This window comes from the organism of the source record quoted next, unplaced genomic scaffold (genome assembly GCF_019419815.1).
Source record: "Pyrus x bretschneideri cultivar Hongxiangsu unplaced genomic scaffold, Pyrus_bretschneideri_v1 Contig25, whole genome shotgun sequence".
Lineage (NCBI taxonomy): Eukaryota > Viridiplantae > Streptophyta > Magnoliopsida > Rosales > Rosaceae > Pyrus > Pyrus x bretschneideri.
Genome location: NW_025999557.1, coordinates 5105171 through 5127500, shown reverse-complemented (window position 1 = coordinate 5127500; position 22330 = coordinate 5105171). Strand labels below are relative to the sequence as shown.

The 22330-nt window shown below is 37.0% G+C and overlaps 3 protein-coding genes and 2 long non-coding RNA genes across 12 annotated transcripts in view; 4 read left to right on the top strand and 1 right to left on the bottom strand.

Moving 5' to 3' along the window:
* LOC125478508 (peptide chain release factor APG3, chloroplastic-like) overlaps window positions 1–3454 on the bottom strand; it is an 8985-nt gene extending 5531 nt beyond the window's left edge. The window contains exons 1-12 of one of the 3 annotated variants that reach the window (XM_048586693.1): window positions 3200–3454; window positions 2961–3017; window positions 2402–2482; window positions 2266–2323; window positions 2068–2171; window positions 1883–1934; window positions 1647–1696; window positions 1284–1349; window positions 1044–1208; window positions 869–941; window positions 523–703; window positions 254–311 (exon numbers count right to left, since the gene is read on the bottom strand). In XM_048586693.1, coding sequence (XP_048442650.1) covers window positions 254–311; window positions 523–703; window positions 869–941; window positions 1044–1208; window positions 1284–1349; window positions 1647–1696; window positions 1883–1934; window positions 2068–2171; window positions 2266–2323; window positions 2402–2482; window positions 2961–3017; window positions 3200–3349 — 1095 coding nt within the window. In that variant the 5' untranslated portion in view covers window positions 3350–3454. Of the gene's footprint in view, window positions 1–217; window positions 312–522; window positions 704–868; window positions 942–1043; window positions 1209–1283; window positions 1350–1646; window positions 1697–1882; window positions 1935–2067; window positions 2172–2265; window positions 2324–2401; window positions 2483–2960; window positions 3018–3199 lie in introns of all 3 variants that reach the window. The other 2 variants (XM_048586695.1, XM_048586694.1) reach the window with 2 other exon arrangements.
* Window positions 3455–6632: 3178 nt separating this feature from the next.
* On the top strand, window positions 6633–9235 carry LOC103939474. 4 transcript variants are annotated; one of them, XR_007259322.1, is made up of 5 exons: window positions 6864–7005; window positions 7110–7171; window positions 7204–7554; window positions 8394–8441; window positions 9163–9235. It is a non-coding gene; the product is annotated as an uncharacterized LOC103939474 (long non-coding RNA). The 4 variants fall into 4 exon arrangements; XR_007259324.1 differs by lacking the exons at window positions 8394–8441; window positions 9163–9235 and adding an exon at window positions 7651–8280; XR_007259323.1 differs by lacking the exons at window positions 8394–8441; window positions 9163–9235 and having other exon boundaries at window positions 6633–7005; window positions 7316–8280.
* LOC125478455 lies at window positions 9229–9857 on the top strand. The gene is made up of 2 exons (XR_007259325.1): window positions 9229–9359; window positions 9459–9857. It is a non-coding gene; the product is annotated as an uncharacterized LOC125478455 (long non-coding RNA).
* Window positions 9858–12410: 2553 nt separating this feature from the next.
* Window positions 12411–15715, top strand: LOC125478625 (zinc finger CCCH domain-containing protein 32-like). 2 transcript variants are annotated; one of them, XM_048586987.1, is made up of 7 exons: window positions 12411–12803; window positions 12957–13099; window positions 13555–13617; window positions 13779–13898; window positions 14023–14313; window positions 14389–14706; window positions 15056–15715. In XM_048586987.1, exons 1-7 carry the CDS (start codon window positions 12722–12724, stop codon window positions 15455–15457), a joined length of 1419 nt encoding a protein of 472 aa, XP_048442944.1. In that variant the 5' UTR covers window positions 12411–12721; the 3' UTR covers window positions 15458–15715. The 2 variants fall into 2 exon arrangements, with proteins under 2 accessions (XP_048442944.1, XP_048442945.1); XM_048586988.1 differs by having other exon boundaries at window positions 12885–13099.
* Window positions 15716–17833: 2118 nt separating this feature from the next.
* LOC125468203 (BTB/POZ domain-containing protein At1g03010-like) lies at window positions 17834–22050 on the top strand. Of its 2 annotated transcripts, none has more exons than XM_048586929.1 (4): window positions 17834–18584; window positions 19710–19776; window positions 19949–21148; window positions 21305–22050. In XM_048586929.1, exons 1-4 carry the CDS (start codon window positions 18493–18495, stop codon window positions 21845–21847), a joined length of 1902 nt encoding a protein of 633 aa, XP_048442886.1. In that variant the 5' UTR covers window positions 17834–18492; the 3' UTR covers window positions 21848–22050. The 2 variants fall into 2 exon arrangements, with proteins under 2 accessions (XP_048442886.1, XP_048442887.1); XM_048586930.1 differs by lacking the exon at window positions 17834–18584 and adding an exon at window positions 19052–19620.
* The last annotated feature ends 280 nt before the right edge of the window (window positions 22051–22330 follow it).

The following is a 22330-nucleotide window of genomic DNA, read 5'->3' as shown; positions in this document are numbered from 1 at the left end:
TTAATTAAGTGTGTGGTGTAGCTTTCATTTGGTTTGCTATAAATACCCAAGTCCCCAAGCATTGTATATCATCCAAGGAAAAACAAAGCCTAGAGCTAAATAAGAAAAGCTTTGCTAATTAGTTTGTTTTGTGAGCTTTCTTTAAGAGTGTGCTCTATTTTTCTTCTTCTTGGGATCATTAGAGTTATCTTGGATACTCTTCTTATTCAACAGTCTTACGTGCCTCGTAACTATACTCTAAGCTAAAAAATACCTGCGATTTCCGCTGATTCCTAATCAACTCCTGCTGCTCTCTCAATTTTATCTTATACCTGTACCAGTGCCATTGATCATCATGGACTAAGGAAAAAGTGTGGAAACAAGAGGTATTATGTGTGAATGGCGTTGACTGCATTCCATGCATATGTCAAGCTATGACCAAACTATTATGCAAAATCCCAAATGTTTCATAAAAGGGAACAGTTAATGTGCCTCACAAATAAAGAATACGAGGACATTTAAAACACATAAACCAGTACTCACAATTTCGCCCGCAGCAACTGAAATGCACGATGCTTGTTCTGAAGTTGAGACCTTTCTTCACTACAAAAGATGCGGATGCCCGTTGGTTTATGGACAAGATCAACAGCTGTCTCCACCTTGTTGACATTTTGCCCTGCATGATAATCATGCATGAGGCTTAACTCACATAGGAAATCCCGTTTTGAAGAGTGAGATGCAAAATCAAGTTAATTAAGAAGGGAATTGTTATTAGCACTCCAAACTTTCTATAATTAGAAAAATACACTTGTGAGGAGTGTAGAAAGAGATTTTTGGAGTGCTAATAACAGTTCCCATTAAGAAAATAATACTCTTTGCATATCAATACCTCCAGCTCCCCCAGACCTTGCTGTTGTCAGTTCAATATCTTTTGGGTCGATAACCACCTCAACTTCATCCGCCTATAGTAAGGCACAGAACAAGCACAATAAGTCAATGAAACAGAAATGTTTGATCATAAAGAGTACATAAAAGATTACAGTGAAAAGTAAAATAAAAGCTACCTCTGGCATGATCGCAACAGTCGCAGTGGAAGTATGCACGCGACCCTGTGTTTCTGTATGAGGAACACGTTGAACCCGATGAACACCAGATTCATATTTTAATTTGCTGTATACACGTTTTCCTTTGATTTCCATCACATAGGCCTTGTATCCTCCTCTTTCAGCCTAAAATAATGCAAGAGCTCTGTCAGTATGTTAACCGAAACAGGATATACCTCTAAAAATGTCAGTGAAACATACCTCTGAGCTTGAGACTGTGCTGAACCTCCAATTATTCCTCTCACAGTACTTCTCATACATACGAACCTTGGTACCAAAAAAAAAAAAAAAAAAAAAAAAAAAAAAAAAACACAGAAAAGGAAAAGAAAATGTAGAAGCATTAAGATATGCTTGGAAGCAACTTGAGAAGAAGGAATTCATACCACATTCCACAAGAATAATCATTTTTTTCCAATGAGGCCTATCATTGAAAAATAAAACATAAAGAAGAAGAAAGAGTGCACGGCCACATCAATAACAGAGACTTTTGATGTGCCCGTGCAAATAAAAAGTAATGTCAACATATCGTATAGAATTTAAATGACAAGAGAAACATATACCTACAAGATCACCTGCCCAGATTCCAGCTTCATCACCACCAGTACCAGCCCTTACTGCAGAAAAAGAGAATACGTATGTATGAGGAACAGTTGCAGTCAAATCTGGTTCGGATATATGATGTTCCATCATCTCTTCCTAAAAAGGAGACTCGAGAGAGCATTTTACATTGCTAAACATCCATATGTGGTTCTCAAGCAATCTAACAGAACAATTTATTTAAAGGGAAACTATGAGATTACCTTCAAGCATTATATTTCTTGCATCAAGAGGGTCACTAGGAAGGAGTAGCATCTGTTAATATAAAATGGAACATTATCCCAATTGATATTCCAACTATGGAAAGGAAAACATTAAAAAATTGAAACAACAATATTCGGTCAAAGTAGTTCAGAATGCCAAATCGATCAATCGCATGTAAAAATACCTTGAGCTTCGCTTCCAGTTCTTTGATTTGATTGGATAAAGATTCAACTTCAAAAGATATCATCTCTGCCATATCCTCATCACTGCCAGCTTCTTTTGCTAAAGCTGATGTATCAATATAAATATCAAAGTGAACGTTAGCAAATAGCTCCAAAATTTTCGAAAGAAATGTTTTATATAGGCATACAGTTACATAAACCTTTAGTCTCTTCTAACTGCTTCTCGCAGTCCTTGAAATCCCTATAGATTGTCACAACCTGTACATTGAAAACAAAGGCAAAACACAGTCAGTTAAAATCTAAAATGAAATAAGCGGCAAAGATAAACTGCAGCACCTCATCAAGCTCTGCCACAGACTGCGCAAGCTTCTGGTATTCACTGGGATTTGACACGACATCTGGATCAGCCAGCTTGACCTACATTCGTTTCCGCTTTTTCATGAGGATACTCAAATCCAAAGAAAACAACTGCAATAATAAACCATGTAGAACCACAGTACACGAATCTATACAGTGATACGCAGGCGGCTAAGATCTGCATGAAACCAATTAGACCCAATTCGTGCCCCTTTCTTCCCCTTTCTCTGTTTTCTTGTAGAATTCGAAACATAAAATTCAAATTCGGTTAAGGCAATTTGCAAGTCATTATCTCTGCAATGGGCCTTCAATTGCAATCACTACCATCAAAATTTTAATCACCAAAATTATACATTCCCAATCTTCCGAAATCATTCAAATTCTCTACCATATAAATCCCTAAACCCTAAACCTAAAACCCTTTGGACCAAAAAAAAAACCTAAAACCCCAGACCATAAACACTACACAGTATCACACACAGAGAGGGAAAAATCAAAACCATCAACCCAAAACATTCAATCAGAGTACGAAACGTACTGATAAATCTTTCCACGTCTTCTCGGCGGAGTCCAGCTTTGTAATCAAATAGGGTTCCTGCAATTCCACGAAAAAAACATCAGAAAATGAGAATCCAATCACATAACACCTGTTTGTTTATCGGGAAAACTTTTCCCTTCAAAAAATAACAAAGCCCCAATTTCGAAATCTGTAAATTTCCAATTTCAATGTTTCTAATTGGGAAGCATTGTTATTGTTCTGGGGGTGGATGTACGAACCGCCATGCAAACGAGTCTGGGAGCTCTGGCAGGACGTTTACTGACGAACACGGAGCTCGACGACGAGTGGTCGTGGAAACGGCGTCGTGCTGGAAATGCGAGTAATCGAGAAGGAGTGGAGCTCGTAGTGACGCCACTCATTGCAGCCATGGGAGTTGCAGGTCGGAAGGAAAAACGCGCCTAAACCGATATGTGGCGTTTGGAACGGATAAAGTCCCGCTTACGGGTCCTGTTTGGGAACTTGGATATCGTATCCCACGCAAACGGAATTAAAGGTTGCGATTGCAAGTAAAACACTTTTAAGTGGAATGTGACGTAATCAAATTTGAATGTAGATAGAAAATTTGGATCCTTGTCTGATTTTTTTTGTGATAATTTTAGAAATTCATAAATCGTGTCTGTTCATCGTATATTGTACGATCATAAATTATTTTAAATTTTTTTATTTAAAATTAAACACAAATAATATTTGACAAAAATTAACTGCATGATATACGATTCACAGATCCCTATGATTCTTACCAAAAAAATCTGGAGAGGATCCTGTTGGGTAGGTGGAAGCTTCAACCATTGACATATGTTAATTATTTTTGTGATTATGTATTGTGTAGGTCATATTAATACACTAATTATAAATCTTAAAAATTTATTTTAATTGATTTATTTTAAAAATATATATGAGCTGAAAACAGAGAAAATCTAACGTCACATCAGCCATTAAATTAGTGTTTAACATTTATATTTTAACATATTCATTGCTATCACCATAAAGGTATGAACAAATATGGTAAGATTTACAAAAGTACTTACTAAATTTATACATCAAATGATGGGACAATGCATTACTTAATTAAATAATTAGTTCTTCCTTTATATCCAACAACCAAAATGTAACATGCATGCGAAAATACTATACAGTGGAAAAAAATTTGGTGCCAAGATTTGAACCAAAGCATTTTCGTTTACAAACACAATAAAATATTTTCATTTTTTTTTTTGTCAGACGGTAGATTTGTTTGATTACAGAGTTGACGAGATTCATGTCGTGATGTAAGATCAACACTCATTTCAACCACTGTGATAGATGACCACTTGATAAAACACATTTTCCTTTTCAATGCAACCAAATTATCTTCAGATTTTTTTTTTTTTTTTTTAAGTTGGTAGCTTCGTCATGACAATCCACTTTTATGGCGACAATAAAGATTCACATAAATATTTTAACCTCTCTATGACCACCATCGTATGATTCACTAGCATCAATAATCGAACCTAAAACGTGTCATACATAATATAAGTCTGGAATATGCCCCAACCACAGGGCCACCTAGTTTTATTAAAATCTAGTTGGGTAAATGTAATGTGTACTCATTTCTGCCAACAAAAAAGAAATCAACATGTGCTCTGCATGGTGTTACACTCTAGTTCGAGTAAAGTTTTCTCATAATTTAAATTAATTAATTCAATTTAATATAAATTATTTTAGAAAACTTTAACGAAAAACTACCAATATTGTTCACTTTAACAAAAAAAAATCACATTTTTACACTAAAAAGTCAATCATGGTACTATTCACTTTACTCTTTATTTTGTTTTAATCGTTAAAACTCAAAGTTTTTAAGTCATTTTCATTAGTTTTCCTATTATTTTATCGTTTGTCAGCGTCCCTCATACTTTAAATTTGATCGATTGAGTCTTTTTAAACTACATTTTTAGGAAAGAGGATCCTATTCGTAGGATCCGCACATCATAGTCGTTCATCGTACATTGTGCGGCTAGTTTTCGTCAGGTACTATTTGTGTTTAATTTTAAATAAAAAAATTAAATAATTTATGACCGTACGATGCATGATGAATAGTTAAGATGTGAGTATTCCTATGATTCGCACAATTTGGATCCAGATAGATCCAAATCCCATTTCTAGCACCAATTTTGGTTTTTTTGTTTGCGCCAATTTAATTTTGGAAATAAATCTAAACTCCCGGACCACACGCCGTACAGTGCAAAGTGGCTTCTTTCGTGCAGGGCTCCGAACAGAAAGAAAAAGCCAATCAGAAGCCTCTTTCACTCCAACTATCAAAATGACAGTTTCATCCCTCCATACAATGCGGCATCGAAGCTCACTTTTGTCGCATTCCATGTCTGAATATCCAAGGGCTGCTTCGTAATTTCCAAACTCTATCGACGGTTCCCAAGCAAATCTCCCTCTTTCCGGTGCACCTTGTATTAGCCGGTACGGAAACACAGTCGAAGTCTCTTATGAAATAGAAAATTTTGGTTTAGCCCGTGAGCGCGTCTTGTATGCTCATTTAATAGTAATAAATATATTATTTGTTAAAAATATATATATATATGTTGTCGTTGTTTTGACTATTTACATGAATCTTAGTTGTTGGTCGTATTGATATTTTTAATACAACATGTGAGGATGAAAATTTAGTTATACAATATTGACCATAAGTTATACATATGCTAACCATCAAACCCTTTAAGAGAATAGATTCTCATTATTTTTTTTTTAAATGGTAATAAGTTTTGGGACCCGTTTCATATCGAATTTCAACAATCTGAATTCTCTATTTTATAAGTCTCGAAATATCATCTTTGCAAAATTTCACTAATTCGAAACCATTTGGTCATTTAATTGCCACAATGAAATTTCAATGTTTCTCATAACATAATAATGTTGGTCAATTTCTTTAAACTCAATTAGATACCTCAAATATTTATGATTTAGCTAATGTTTGCAAAGATTATCTATGAGATGCAACTTGACAAATAAACAGTTCAGATCGTTGAAGTTCGATGTGATGTGGACAACACGACTAATTCCCATTTAAAAAAAATAAAGAGGGGTCCCTTTCCTAAAGGCATTGTGCCAGTCATATTCAGATATAAAAATCGTCATTAATGAAAGTTTGAACAAACATTAGACATCTTTCTTAAAAGTGGACATTATATATACTAAAACCCAGTTGCTTCCTGGCACTGTTCAGCAATAGTGTCATGACGGATCTGCCCCTGGCTTCTTTGCTTTCTTCCGTTTGTCTCCCTTGCTTCCGTTTCTCTCCCTTGCTTTCTTCCGTTTCTCTCCTTTGCTTTATTGTTATCCTTCTTTTCTTCGGGATTCTTTCACTCTTTGGCCACGTGTTGATCATCCTGAGTATCTTTTTTTTCCATTCTGACTCCCTCTTCTATTTTACTTTTTGTGTAACCATCCGACTCTCTCTTCGATTCCAGCATTTTATTCTTACCTAATCCACACTGACAGCAATGGTACATGCCTTTCCACCAAAAAAATTAAAATTAAAAAACCTTACCCCATCACATCTTGCAGCAATCATGCATGGCTTGCCACCAAAAAATAATTAAAAAACCTTACCCCATCACATCTCGCAGCAATGATGCATGGCTTGCCACCAAAAAATAATTAAAAAAACCTTACCCCATCACATCTCGCAGCAATGATGCATGGTTTGCCACCAAAATATAATTAAAAAAACAAAAATCTGGAACATGTTTGTCTTTGTTTGATGCCAGCTTGCCCGTTGCTTTTCTTCTTTTGCTCAGCCTTCCCATGCGTTTTCCACTGTTTTGCCACGCGTCGATCATCGTGGATAAGTTCTCTTCAATTGCATCTCTCCAAATCTCCTTCAGTTTCCAGTTGCTTTCCTTTTCTCAACCTTTGGTTTCCGATCTTCTCATCTTTCTCATTTTTCTCTGCCAAATCATATGTGCAAATTTCTTGCGTTTAAAACCCTTTGGAAAAATAAATAGTTGTTGCATCCTCCGTTTAAAATCCCTGGGTTAGTACTGATTTTGTTGGTTTTTGGATTTTATCAGGGTGGATTTGTTTATATTCTTAGATCTATTGTTTGGTTGTATGATTTGCTTCTGTGTTTTGTTTCAGGTCACTGTGCTCTTCGTTCCTCGAAAAAGAGATAATAAATGCACGCTGATGGAAATATATAGGTTGTATGATTTCCTTCTGTGTTTTGTTTCAGGTCACTGTGCTCTTCGTTCCTCGAAAAAGAGATAATAAATGCACGGTGATGGAAATATATATCCTTAGATCTATTGTTTGGTTGTATGATTTGCTTCTGTGTTTTGTTTCAGGTCACTGTGCTCTTCGATCCTCGAAAAAGAGATAATAAATGCACGGTGATGGAAATATATATATATATATATATATATATATATATATATATATATCAGCATGTTTTGGTTTACATTACGCCATGTGTTGATCATCCTCTTCTATTTGAGAGGCAGACAGAGTTAAAGATGGATGCCTTGCAGTTGCCCGATGGCAGTAACCAAAGCCCAGTCCTTGAAAAAGAGATAATAAATGCACGGTGATAGAATATATATATTTATATTTATATATATATCAGCATGTTTTGGTTTACATTATGCCACGTGTTGATCATCCTCTTCCATTTGAGAGGCAGACAAAGGAAAAGCTGGATGCCTTGCAGTTGCCTGGTGGCACTAACCAAAAGCTCATTCCTCGAAAAAAGAGATAATAAATGCGAAGTAGCAGAAATATATATATATATATATATATATATATGTATGTATGTATGTATGTATGTATAAATATATATTTAGCAGGGCATAAAAGATAGTCCAAGGTCATGATGCGAGGTGGGAGAAAAACAAAAAGATAAAAAAAAAATATATATATATATATTATATTGGCTAGGACAAACCACGTGTTAATGATCCCATGCATTTGGCCTTTTAGCTCTTCGCTTTTATATTTCTTTTCTTTTCTGCACGTTTCCTCTCTCATTTGTCTTTCTTTTTGGTTTCGACTTCGGCGTTTTCTCCCCTCTCTGTGTCGCTGCTTGCAAATTTGGGTTTGTAAGCTCTTCTCTTTTATTTCTCTTCTCTTTGCTGCACGTTTGCTGTCATATTTTCTTTTCTTTTCTTCTTTTTTTTAGCTTCGGGCTTATGTTTTTTCTCCTCTTTTGGTATTTGCTGCTTGCAAATCTAAATTTGTAACTTCGGTGCTCAATCTGGGTTTGTAAGTTTGGTCCTCATTTTTGTTGTGCTTTTTGCTTTCCATTTTGTTTTGCTTTGGAGTTTTTGTTTTTCCTTTGCAGTTGTGATGTTGTTTTGCTGTTTATGATGTTCTTTCATTGGAGCGTGCATTTTCATGTTTTTTTTTTTTTTTTTTTTTGGGAAACAGGTGCTGTCTTGAGGTTTTGTGGCTGGAGTTCTTGCTTCCTTTTGTCAGGTATTAAGTTTTTTTTACTTTTTCCTTTTATCAATTGACCTGGGTGTTATATCATACGTTTTAGTGTTCACTTAATTTTTTATTTTTTATTTTTAATCTGATTGGTTTTACTTCTGTTTAGACTGTACTATGGTATCTTTTAATATATCACGCTATATAAGTGTTATATATACTATATCAAATGTTGTTATTAAAGTGGTGGTAGTGATGCTTTTGTTAATATGGATTGTGTGTTGTTAAAAGTGAAGAAGGTGATGTTTCTGTTATAACCAAATAAGAACACTATTAAATTAATTGTTTTTCCTGCTGCAATTTAACAACAATTCCGCCTTTTCTTATACGGATTTATTTGTGATGCAACGTTTGTATTTGTATGTTTTGTTTTGTTAACTAGATTATACTATTTTGTACAGACCTATTTAATGTTGACTATTTGTTGTATCAAAATCATCTCAATGCTTAATCAAATTTGATAGGATCAACAAATGATTTTTTTTATCTGATTGTATTAATCAAAAGAGACTGACAACTTATTTAATAAATGTATGTGTTTTTATTTCACTATTATTATTGAATAACTGATCTCGCTCAAAATCAAATTTCAATTATAGTTTTTTTTTTATCCCTTTATAATATTTATAAAAATGCATATATTGTGACTGGTATTTTAAATCTCCTTGGGTGCACGGTTTATAAATTTATAAATATTTCGTTTCTATAGATTAAATGGAAAACGAAGGTCCAACTCCGCTTGATCAATTGGCGGCATATAAAAAGATTGTCAGAATTCCAGTTTTAATGTTCTTTTTATGTGTTGTCTTTGCTTTCATAAATTGATACCTTATTGTTGATAAAACTGATTTGGTTTTGCAGACCATAATTTTTAATCAACAAAATTAAGCTGAAAATTAAATTGAGGTATGAATGCTTCCACTTATTCAGGTTATTCAATTGATATTTTCCTTTATTGGATTTTATTTTTGAATGTTGTTTGATAAAACTAATTTGGTTTTGTAGATTAAGATTTTTAAGCGAGAAATTCAATTGAAATTGTAATGAATTTGCAAATTTGTCAAGTATATCTTACATTCGTGGTTCCATATTCACTTTACCCATAACTATTGAATTTTCTATCTTGACTGGATGGATTTTTATAGTTTTCAGGATCTACAGTTGTAATGCCTTTGATGGATAAAACAGAGGACCCAGCTACTCTTATAGAGCTTCTTTAGCATTGTAAGTTAAAATTGCATATCATTTTTTTTGTTTCATGGAATTCATTATGTTTAATAGCATACCAATTATGTGATAACAATCGTTATCTTAGCAGTTTCTAACAATTTGTAAAGTACGGATAAATGTGTAGAAGTTTGAATTATACATATGAAAGTTTCATCTATTATACTCTTTTACTAATTTTTGTTACACAATCAATCATTCACAGGTAATGCTATTCAGAGTGGTTCAAAGAATTTCAAGAGCCTCATTCATTCAATTTATGCTCTTCATGTAAAAATTCTTTCAATAAGTTCAAATATCTTTCGATGTAGATAACATTAACATTTTGTAACAATATATTATAGCTTTGAAACATTTTTTTCATACGATTTTTAATCCCGCAGCAACGCGCGGGCAATATTTCTAGTAAATACTATTGATCCAATGCTTAAATTTAAAAACTATAGATAATGTGTCAATATACTTATTGATAATGTGAATACAACCAAGAGACTTGAATGTAAATATGACAAAAATGACTTACATTGGCACACCCCGATCGAGACTCAAAACATTCAATATACATCAGAGCTTCAACGAAAATAATTTACAATGAAGGACAACAATTCTTGCTCTTGAAATCTTTCTCTAATCGCTACATGGTACTCTGCAAAACAACCCTACATATTGAGAATAACACTACAAACAAAGCAAAAAACTCTAAAAGCTGAAAGCTCATATGTGTGACAATAATGCAACATGTATGATTGAAAGTACAATCATAGTGCTACGTGGTACTCTGCAAAACAACCCTACATATTGAGAATAACACAACAAACAAAGCAAAAACTATAATAAGCTGAAAGCTCATATGCGTGACAATAATACAACATATATGATTGAAAGTACAATCATAGTTTGAAAACACAAAAGTTGAAAATACATACTTTCTTCGTTAAGGCACCGTTTATTGAACAATTTTCGCATACGCACTCGTGAGGTCGAGCTCTATCTAACCAACTCAAGATATGACCAAAAAAATCTAGTAAAATTTGAAATAAGCAAAATACGCCTAACTTCACTTTTGTCTAAACTAGATAATTTAACGACTAATTTTAGTTAAATCTTCGAAATACTTCAAAAATAAAATAAATCACTAAAATTCAGGACCGAATATCACATACATGCACCACTTGAAAATACCACCTTTGAATTTTAGGCTAATGATTCAATGTCATGTATAATCTTTATCTTTCAAACAAATATTATTATTAAAGTGAGGTTGATGGCTCAAAGTTATTACAATAATTTTAAAATATGAGAATTTCAAACTCATATCGCATGAGTAAAGGCTTAATACACTAACCAAAAAATACTGAACCATATTTTGTAAATAAAATTGCGATATTAATTTAGAATAGGGTAAAGTACAAAAAACTACCTAAACTATTGGTGTCACGACACTTTCATACCTCATCTTTTAAAATTGACAATGACATACCTCATCTTACGAAATTGTGTCAATATTAGACCTCTATTAGTTTTTCTGTTAAATGCTAATGTGACCAGGAACATGACCCATTTTTATTAAAAAAATAATTAAATATTAAAAAAAAAAAAAAAAAAAAAAAAACCAGATCCCCTTAACCCAAAAATCTTTCCCACCCGTCCCCCCTAACCTTCCTCTCCGATCCCACCGACGACAACCCTACCTCTGTCGTTGACTCCAGCGATGACAGCCACGACCCCCAATCGCCCCTAAACCCTAACTCTAGCCACAACGTCCACAACAACATTCCCTTCTCCTTCTTGCCCCCGACGTCTGCCCCTCATGCAATTTGCGAGAGAAAAACAAAACAATAACAACAACAATCCCAATAGAAAAACTCTCCCTTTTTCCCAGAAAATACCGAGATTTTCCTAGAAAATTAGAGGAGGCGCGAGAAACAAAGAGAGAGTTGTGATCTGAGAGTGTCTCTCTTTGGTTTGAGTTTCTGATAAGTGGTGTATATAGGCGGGTCGGATGAGGAGGAGAGAGTGGAGGTGAAGTCCATGGAGATGGGTTTTGAGAGGGCGAAGCCTCTGCACAATTTCAACTTGCCGTGGTATTTAAAGTAGGGGGAACCAGAAGCACCTGTGGTGCCAGAAGGAGAGCTCTGACGCCAGCGGGTGTGGCGGGGAAGAGTCTGGGGTTAATTGGCGATCGTCGGCTCAGAGGATTGAGAGCTTGCCGGCGATGATGACTCAGGTGGGAATGGTTTCTGGGTTTTGGGATTTTAGGGATGCAGGTTGCAGGGAGAGAGAAGAGAGAGAGGCGTGAGAGAGGAGAGATGAGAGATGGTTGGGTGAGGGAGAACTCAGAGAAGGGGATCTAGGTTTTTGGGGAGGGGGACACGGGTTGATGGGTATTTTTTGGTTTATTGTTTATTGTTTTTAATTTTTTTAATATTTAATTTTTTTTATGATAAAAATGGGTTTCGTTTCTGGCCACATTAGCATTTAATAGAAAAAGTAACATAAAAATTGACGGAGGTCTGACATTGGCACAAATTCGTAAGATGAGGTATGACATTGTCAATTTTAAAAAATGAGTTATAAAAGTATCACGACACTAATAGTTGAGATGATTTTTTGTACTTTACCTTATAAAATATTATCATAATGACGAACTCAACGTAGGTAAGTCCTTTCTCAAAGGAACCCAAAAAATTTCCATAAAAAACCAAATAGGAAGAGAGAGAGAGAAAAAAAAGGGGAGAGAGAGAGAGAGAGAGCGTTTTGGTGCGTGACTGCGTGTGAAGCCAAAAAGGGCAAAATACTAGACCGTACGACGGTCTCTTTTAGAGAGAAAGCAATTAAGCTTCTCCATCACTGTGAAGAAACCGTCGCCGCTCTCTCTCTCCTCCTTCCCTCACACTCTCTTCAACTCGATCGAGCTTCTCCGATCCTTCTAGGCCTCTCTAGAAGGGCGGTGGGATTCCTGTACAGCTCTCCCTTTCCTCCTTCACCTATTCCCCACAGTTGCTGCAGGTGTACAGAAACCCAACACTCGTCGTTTTGTGATGGACTTGTACGGACGAAGCCCCGCCAGAAACGGGTCGAACCAGGAATGGAGCCCCGCCGCCGGTGAGACCGGCCTCGAAGGTACTCCTTTACTTGCTCGGCGTTTCAATTTCGTTTCGTTTGAGCTCGATTTGGGGCTAATTTCGTAAATGGGGTTTCTAGGGTTTTGGGTTTGGTTTGGTAATGTGGGGGGGTGTGATTGGGGTTTTGTTCTGATTTGGGGGTAAATTGTAGAGCAAATGTGGCAATTGGGGTTGACGAGCAGCGAATCGTACCCGGAGCGACCCGCCGTGCCCAATTGTGTTTACTACATGCGAACCGGGTTCTGTGGATATGGTGGTCGGTGCCGGTACAATCATCCTCGTGATCGTGCCGCTGTAAGTCCTTGTTCGTTGTTAAATTTCATTGCAACCAGTTAATGAGCTTTGTCAAGACTGCTTAATTGTGGGTTTTGATATGTAAACTAGTACTTAAGCTTTCAGTGATAGATGACTGCAACAGGACATATTTCGTAAGTTTGAGTGTTTTGTGGAGGTAGTTTTTGTCCCTTTACCTGAAACTAGATGATTGTTTGTTTCCTGGGAAAGCTGGGGAAAAGAAATGGGAACTTTTTTTGGAATGATATGTTTTTCGTGCTTTTATTCGACCTAGTTAAATGAGTCTATATTCGATGAAAATATTAGGCCTAATATTTGTGTTTTGGGCTCGGTGGAGTGGGCAATGTTGTCTTAGTGACATACAACTGCTTGGATTTTACTGGTTAACTGAAATTGTCTTTGATTGTTAATTTTGTTATCCTTTGTTTATGACTTCGGTTTGATGCTGCACATAGGTCGTGGCAGCTGTAAGAGCTACGGGGGACTACCCAGAGAGAGCGGGGGAACCTATATGTCAGGTATGCAGTAGTTTTCTGCTCCGTTGTAAAATGTGAATTTCCTGCCTGATAATGAGAATCTAGATCTGGAAACTTTACGGCAACTTGGTTCTGTTGTCAATTTATTTATTTGAGCTTTGAACTTCATGTGTCATTGTGACATTTGTTTGCCTGATATGCAGTATTATTTAAAGACTGCGACCTGTAAATTTGGCGCATCCTGCAAGTTCCACCATCCAAAACATGGAGCTGGATCCTTAAGCCGAGCTTCCCTAAATATCTATGGATACCCATTACGACCGGTTTGAATTTCCTCTCTGTCTCTGTCTCTCTGTCTCACTGCCTCTCTCATCCACATAAGGGTGTGTAGACTTTCGAGAAATTTGTGTAGCTAGTGGCTCACAGTTTTTTATTTTTTCATAACAGGGTGAGAATGAATGCTCCTACTATTTGAAAACGGGGCAATGCAAATTTGGCACAACCTGTAAATTCCATCACCCGCAGCCTGCTGGAACAGCAATACCGGCTTCTGCACCTCAATTTTATCCGTCGGTGCAGTCTCCTTCTGTTCCTTTGGCAGAACAGTATGGGGGGGCATCCACCAGTTTGAGGGTGGCTAGGCCTCCACTATTACCTGGATCATATGTGCAAGGGGCGTACGGTCCTGTCTTAATTCAACCAGGAGTTGTTCCTATTCAGGGTTGGAGTCCTTATTCGGTACGATAAAAACATGTTTAGGTTGATATATGATTGAAATTCATTGCTAATAAGTTATTGCTTTACTTGGTGCAGGCACCTCTTAGTCCTGTACTATCACCTGGAGCTCAACACACAGTTGGAGCAACTTCTTTATATGGAGTAACACAGCTATCTTCTCCAACACACGGACTTGCAAGACCTTATACCTCCATACCCTCTTCTATTGGTCCTTCTAGCAGCAACCCGAGTGAACAAGTTTTCCCAGAGAGGCCTGGCGAACTTGAATGCCAGTACTATCTGAAAACTGGGGACTGTAAATATGGAGCATCTTGTAGGTATCATCATCCTCGGGATCGAACTATACCAAGGATAACTTGTCTCCTTAGCCCGATGGGTCTCCCACTCCGTCCGGTATGCAAAGTTGTTTTATATTCATCTTGATGAATCTTTAATTTTTCTAAATTCCGCTGTTAGAAGTTATTGAGTTCATACTCACCTGGTTATCCAATTTGGTAGACCCAATATTTTTCTTTTACTCCGTTAAACAGTATTCTTTTCCTAAAGGGGATTGTGGGATGCTACTATCACATCTAAAAGTATACCTGGTCGACCTCCTTTGTACAACCAAATGAAATACAAAAGTAGGTAGCAAAGAAAAGGCTGTCATACCATCCATATAGGTTGTGTAAACATGTTTTTCAGTAATTTGTTAACGATGTCATATTCTATGGAAAAAATTAATGTGCTTTTATTTGGACAGGGAGTGCAACCGTGTACATTCTACCTGCAAAATGGTCAGTGCAAGTTTGGATCTACATGCAAATTCGATCATCCAGTGCAGACCATGAGGTACAACCCCTCAGTTTCATCTCTCGTTGATATGCCTGTTGCTCCGTATCCGGTTGGGTCTCTGCTGGCCACCCTGGCTCCATCATCCTCATCATCAGATCTTCGGCCCGAATTACTTTCAGCTTCCAAAATGGATACTTACTCAGCTAGAGTGCCCTCTTCCGGGAACGCCTCAAGTAGTTCAGTTGGATTGATTTTTTCTCAGAGCGGTTCTGTTTCACTGTCTGATGTGCAACTGTCCACTCAGACTTCATCCCCTTTAAGCAATAGCAGAAGCACGAGACCAGTTGGCGAGCTTCGTCGATCAAGTTAAACGTAATACCCAAAGTCAGCTTGTTCATTATCTCCAGGATCGCGGTTTCACCAAGGCTCTTTCTGTTTATATAGACGTCGTCGGTAAATGTATAATCGGGTCAATTGTGCAAAGGGTGTCATATTTCGGTCTTTCAACCCAAATCTGTTTATCCCACACTAGTAGGAAAGGCACACACACTGTTGATGCTTGTGTCAATTCGATATTACAGGAATCCAATATAAATTCCAAATAAAGCTGCAGTATCGAAATTTCCCATGTCTTCTTTTCCTCTCTTCCAACTTCAAGTGATTACAATTATAAACTATGCCTGCAATTTTTACTCTATTTCATAATGTTTGATGAGGACCGCTTTTTGACAGCCAAAAGTGCTTCTGACTACGCTTCCAGGTGCTTTTTTTAAGAAACACTAGGATCGTTATTACAAATTTCAGAGCATTTATAAGAAAAGCGCTTGTAAGTGCGTACGTATGAGTAGACGTGCTTCATGCTACCTAATGGCCCAGCTCATTCAACGATGCATTTTCCGAATTCACTAGGTAGGGGATTGATAAGCCGGAGGAAGGTGAGGATGATGTCAAGTTATCATTCTCCACCCCTTACGCCCCAGGCAACACGTGCTATAATGTCCCGAACCGTTAATAATCGTCGGTCAGTCATACGACGGTAAACTCATTCTCATGCCCCATGCCAGAAGGGAAGAGAGGATGCTACGTTAAGTTGCAAGCCATTGAATCCCTCCAATGATATATATCTCTGAATGTATGCAAGAATCTCTCCGTTCACTTAGTCACTCGTGATTTGATGTCATGTTTGCGCCTAAAAAAACAAATTAAAGCAAGAAATAAACTGGAATTAATTAGTGCACCCAGCGGAACAGGGCACTCCAATTTCTTCTCTTTCCCCTGCCGTCTGTAGCAATGTTGAAGCAGCATATGGATTGGACCAATTGCCAACTGTTCACAAAGAAAGAGAATTTAACTTGACGGTCGATTTTCTAGAGAAAGACTTCCATGACACATATACATTTCTCTTTACTGATTTGTACAGATTATAAGTTTTTACTAACGTAACGTTGTATCATTAACGCGAAACGCCATAGTAACAGTTTACCGTGCCTTTGAATTTTGACTGAGTACGACTAATCTTTAAATGTTGTTCACCACCTACCGATCATCCAGCAAACACAAAAGAAAAAGAATTGATGGGGTTATCATTGCCAACCGATCAACTCAATCCAAGGCCATCATGAGTCCAACAACGTCACATCGAGAGCACTGAGTACCACAAATATATGTACAAGCAAATTTAATACAAGCATGTGTTGCCGAGGTAATTCATTTATATAATCCTCTATATGGTGCAGTTACGCATTACAGATGGATGAAATTGTAGTGGACGAGATTATGTGATATGGGTATACATTCCTTATGGAATACAGTTAAACATCTATAAATTAAAGAAATTATTATTGACACTCAAAATTTTAATTGTACAGTCCAAATTTTATATATTTAGAAAAAAAAAATGTTCTCATGAGAAGTGCACCTTGCACGATTAGATTTTTATAGTGTCAAATGATGATTTCCTAAATTAATAGTTTTGGACCAAAGGAATCTATTAATTTAGTGGAAAATTAAGTAATTGATAAATTAATAATTCATTATTTTATGAAAGTATTCTTTATTTTTTAAGATATTGTACATTCTATTTAATTTCTCGTTCTGTAAACTAACAATTCTATATATTTGTTTAACTAATTAAAATTCATGAGTCTAATTACTTTTTTTTCAAAAATAGATTGTACATTGTTCAAGATGATGAAGTCGGAGATGCTAGTTTTACTATAGAGTATGGAGCCCATTTTGCGAAAAGAAGCTCTTAAAGTGGCAATGACATTGAATAATATCATGTTGTAGGCTTGTAGTACGAGAAAACCACGTCAGAACTTCTTATTATGTTAAGAAAAGTTAGAGATAAGATACAAGATAACATCAATTTCAAGAAAAAATAAATAATAATTGAGTCATATTTTATGAAGGCCTCATAGTCAAATCATACATGTATCAGAAAATTATTAATTTATATATTATGTAGGATCTATATGAATTTTTAATAATATATATTATCTAATAATTATAACGAATTATTAATTTAGCACGTTATCTCCAGATTGGTCAAAAAATTATTTAACGAGATTATAAATTTATTGATTTTTAAATTATGGAGGTTCTACTGTATACGATGGAAATGCATGTTTGGTTCTCGAATTTCCTTATAGTTTAAGTGGATGCATTATGGTTCTCATTATATCAGGTAAACCCACTCATCCTTTAAATCTCTACTTTAATTAGCTTTACACATAATTAGGGACTTAATTAAGCAAAAGCTTTAACCGAGTAGCTATTACAATCCCAAAAGCACTGCAATCCTCTCAGAAATCCTGCAAAATTCCCTCACAAACATTAACCATGTAAAAGCAATTCACCACTCACTCCCTCTGACTACCTTTCACCGAAAAGTGCTTTTGCAGCTGCAATTCCTTGACTTTTTAGATTCAAAACCTCATCACAGGCACTCATTAAAGTAGTTATATTGTATCAAAGTCCCCTCCCCTTTGTTCCTGCATGGTTTCATGTGACTTTCTCTTCTCCAGCAGCATTTTTCTTTTTCTCTCTTCCCTCAAACCATCCCTCAGAAAAATGCTGCAATGTGGAACTGGAAAGTGAGATTTCTGAGATGGGGTTTTTGTTAAACCGCTTATGGTGGGAAATCTGAGATGGGGTTTTAGTTGAAAGTGCTTATGTTGCTGAAAGTTTGAGTCCTTTAAACTTTTTTTGTAGTGGGATTTGGTGGTGCAGGGTTTTGAGTGGGAATTTATGAACATAAGGTGTTTGAAAAATTGAGAAATCTGATATGGGCTTTTAGTGAAAGTGCTTGTACTGTTGAAACTTTGGGACTCTTGAAATTTTGTAGTGGGACTGGAGCTGCAGGATTTTGAGTGGGAACTCTGATCGTAAGGTGGTCGAGGAAAGATGGGGGCCGTCACCATTGGTGAACTGAAGCCTAGCATTTCCGGGAAGCGGTCTATTCGGCCGAGTTCAAGCATAAGGCATGCCACTGAATGGTAATGTTCCCCCTTATCTTCTGCTTTTTTTTTTTTGAGCGATATTCTAGTCTAATCTAAAATAGTAAAATGTGGGAGGGGAAATTGAACTTGGGTGCATATTGTGGTAGCCAACTTTGCTACGCCTAGTTCCGTTTTCGTCCATCTCTTATAATCTTATTACTTTTGATAGATTACCTGCATTTAATTTTCTGTTTTTCAATTTTAGCCTTATTTTCTCTAGCTTTGAGCCATATGGTAGTTTCCACTTACCAGTAACTCTACGTTACACGGATACGGATAGCGGGATACAACACGAAAGGACACGAAAATAAAGTTTATTTTTTAGCATCTTTTTTGGGATTTGAGTGTCAAAACAGAGCCTGTGTTTTTCAAACAGTCTGCGACTCTGAGAGGTTCTCTGAATTTAAGGAAGACAATTACATTTCATGGTCACACAATAAATCCTTTGAGTTTCTGCTCAGACAGTACGAAATCGAAACGACAATGGCACGAGGTGGACCGGGCTGATTGCTGTCCAGATGCAGCCAAATTTCGCTATCAACATTCTTGAAGTGCCAACTGCCACCCCAAATTAATTTTTTGTGGATCAATTATTTGTTGTACGTTTACCATCTGTAGGCCCTGAAGACATGAACAGACCAGTTGTGCAAATTGTCCATTGGTTCTGGCTTTATTCAGCGTCACTCTTACACCGCCACGTAGAATAATGAATCCGCTCAGCTAGGTTGGCTAATCCCGAGGGCCCCATTTGGTCAATCTTTTCCAATTCTGCAGCACAAGAAGTTCTGCAGACTTCAATCAGCTTTCTTATCCTTGACCATAATCTAACATTACTCTTCGTGTGCAAACTCAAATCCACCACTCATTTCGCAATTATTGGGCCGTCCTTCTGTAGCGAGTCACTATGATTACATCGAGGGAGGATCACGCTGTCCATATGTTTGGATTGAACTTGAAACTGTGTGTAGTGTACTTCCATGGAAAATACAGAGGTTCCTTGCAGGGTTTTTGATATGTTGGCACACATGAGAATGTATGCATGTTGTAGTTCTAGATTGTAGCAGATTTTGATTCTTTCCTCGCTTCGATTCCATTTTTCAACAAATTTTGTCTTTGTCACAGGCCAATCTCCGATGTTTCTAGCGATCTTACCGTGGAGATAGGAGCATCAAGCTTTGCACTTCACAAGGTGAGTGAAATTGGTTCAGAACTAGTCTATTGTTTCAATTTGTTGCAGTTACAAAATAATTGTTGCGTTTTATTAGCTTGTGATAAGATATTATCGTGCGACAATTAAATGAAAAATATGTCGAATTATGAAAGCAAGGAGAATTGGTAATGTGATGGTGACTATGTTGCAGTTCCCTCTAGTGTCTCGGAGTGGAAAGATTCGGAAGCTGTTGCTTGAAGCAAAAGATTCAAAAGTTTCGCGCATAATTCTTGCTTCTGTTCCGGGTGGACCAGAGGGATTTGAGCTAGCTGCGAAATTCTGTTACGGAGTTAATGTTGAGATTACGCAATCAAATGTTGCCACGCTTCGTTGCGTAGCGCACTTTCTGGAAATGACGGAAGAGTATGCTGAGAAAAACATGGAAACCAGAACTGAAGCTTATCTGAAGGAGACGGTTTTCCCAAACATATCAAAGTCGATATCAGTTCTTCATCGCTGCGAAACCCTCTTGCCTGCAGCAGAAGAAACCAACTTGGTAAGCAGGCTTATCAACGCAATTGCAAACAATGTGTGCAAAGAGCAGCTCACCTCTGGCTTATTGAAACTTGACCACAACTTTCCTGCGAAAGTGGCTTTAAATATGCAACCTGAAACGCCTGCAGACTGGTGGGGAAAAGCGCTTACAGTGCTTAGTCTCGACTTCTTCAAACGTGTTATATCCACGGTGAAAACCAAGGGTCTTAAACAGGATATGATCAGCAAAATTTTGATCAACTATGCTCATAATTCTCTACAAGGACTTGTCATCCGAGATAACCAATTGGTAAAAGGAAGCCTTTTGGATTTAGAATTGCAAAACAAACAAAGTGTCATTGTTGAAGCTATAGTCAGTTTGCTTCCAACACAATCAAGGAAGAGTCTAGTTCCAATGGCATTTCTTTCGAGCTTGTTGAAAACTGCGATTGCAGCATCGTCGTCTGTTTCCTGCAGTTCCGATTTAGAGAGACGGATTGGTCTGCAGCTGGATCAGGCAATTCTCGAAGACATCCTGATTCCGGCAAATTCACATGGAAACAACCACAGCACAATCTACGACACAGATGCTGTATTGAGGATCTTTTCGATATTTCTGAACTTGGATGAGGATGATGATGATGAAGATAATCGTTTGAGGGACGAAAGAGAAATGGTTTATGATTTCGACAGCCCTGGGTCTCCTATGCAAAGTTCGATCCTGAAAGTATCAAAGTTGTTAGACAATTATCTTGCAGAAGTTGCACTGGACTCGAACTTGATGCCGTCAAGGTTCATAGCTCTAGCAGAACTACTTCCAGACCATGCTCGAATAGTAAGCGATGGACTCTACCGAGCTGTGGATATCTTCCTCAAAGTGAGTAATACATATCCATCCAACGGCTAGAATGGAGAGAGGCGTGCAGGGGAGAAAAACGGAGTGCAGAAATAATTTCCCTTTAAAATTTGTGAATGCATTTTTCTTCTCAAGATGTTGATCAATACCAATCTGGATTTGTGTTTCCTTTTATAGGTCCATCCGAATCTCAAGGACTCTGAACGCTACCGCCTCTGCAAAACCATCGACTGCCAGAAACTATCCCAAGAAGCATGCAGTCACGCGGCACAGAATGAAAGGCTACCGGTACAAATGGCAGTTCAAGTGCTCTACTTTGAGCAAATCAGGCTCAGAAACGCAATGAACGGTGGCCACAACCAGTTCTTCTTCGGCGCAATTAACGGTGCACAATTCCCTCAAAGATCAGGCAGTGGTGCAGGCAGCGGAGCCATTTCACCGAGAGACAACTACGCGTCAGTCCGAAGAGAGAACCGCGAGCTGAAGCTTGAAGTTGCGAGAATGCGAATGAGGCTGACGGACTTGGAAAAAGATCATGTTTCTATGAAACAAGACCTTGTAAAGTCACATCCTGCAACCAAGCTGTTCAAAGCATTCGCCAAAAAGTTGGGGAAGCTCAATGCATTGTTCAAGATCAATAGCATCAACCCTCTTGGGGGCAAGGCGCGTTCGGAGTCCAGATTTCCGTTCCAGAAGCGAAGGCGCCATTCGGTTTCTTGAAAAACTAGGGAGTGTGAATATGTATACAGAGTGTTACAAGAGTGTGTAGTATATAACTGCTGTATTAGCATATGATCATACATTAGTGTGGTGGGTTTTCTAAGTTATAATATAAGTTTGACAGTTTTTTTTCAGTGTATTTGAGATTCTATTTGTTATATATATAACATGAATATCACAGCTCCCTTGAACTTTTGGTGAAACATTTTCTATTCATGTTATAATATGTGAGTTAGTAACATCACGTGACTGTGTAACGGTTATTCTTAAAAGCTTTTTATGTTTAAGACAAACGATAAGATCATGTTCGTTGTAAGCCCCAACAAGAATTCTTTGTGCACGTTGTCTCATTCTATTGACATCGTTAAAAATTGTATTGATAGCATGTTGGTACAGTTTGTTTATGACTTCGACACATTTTTTTTAATTACAATTATGATAATATCATAAAAAAATGTGTTGGCATTATTGCCATATCAAACT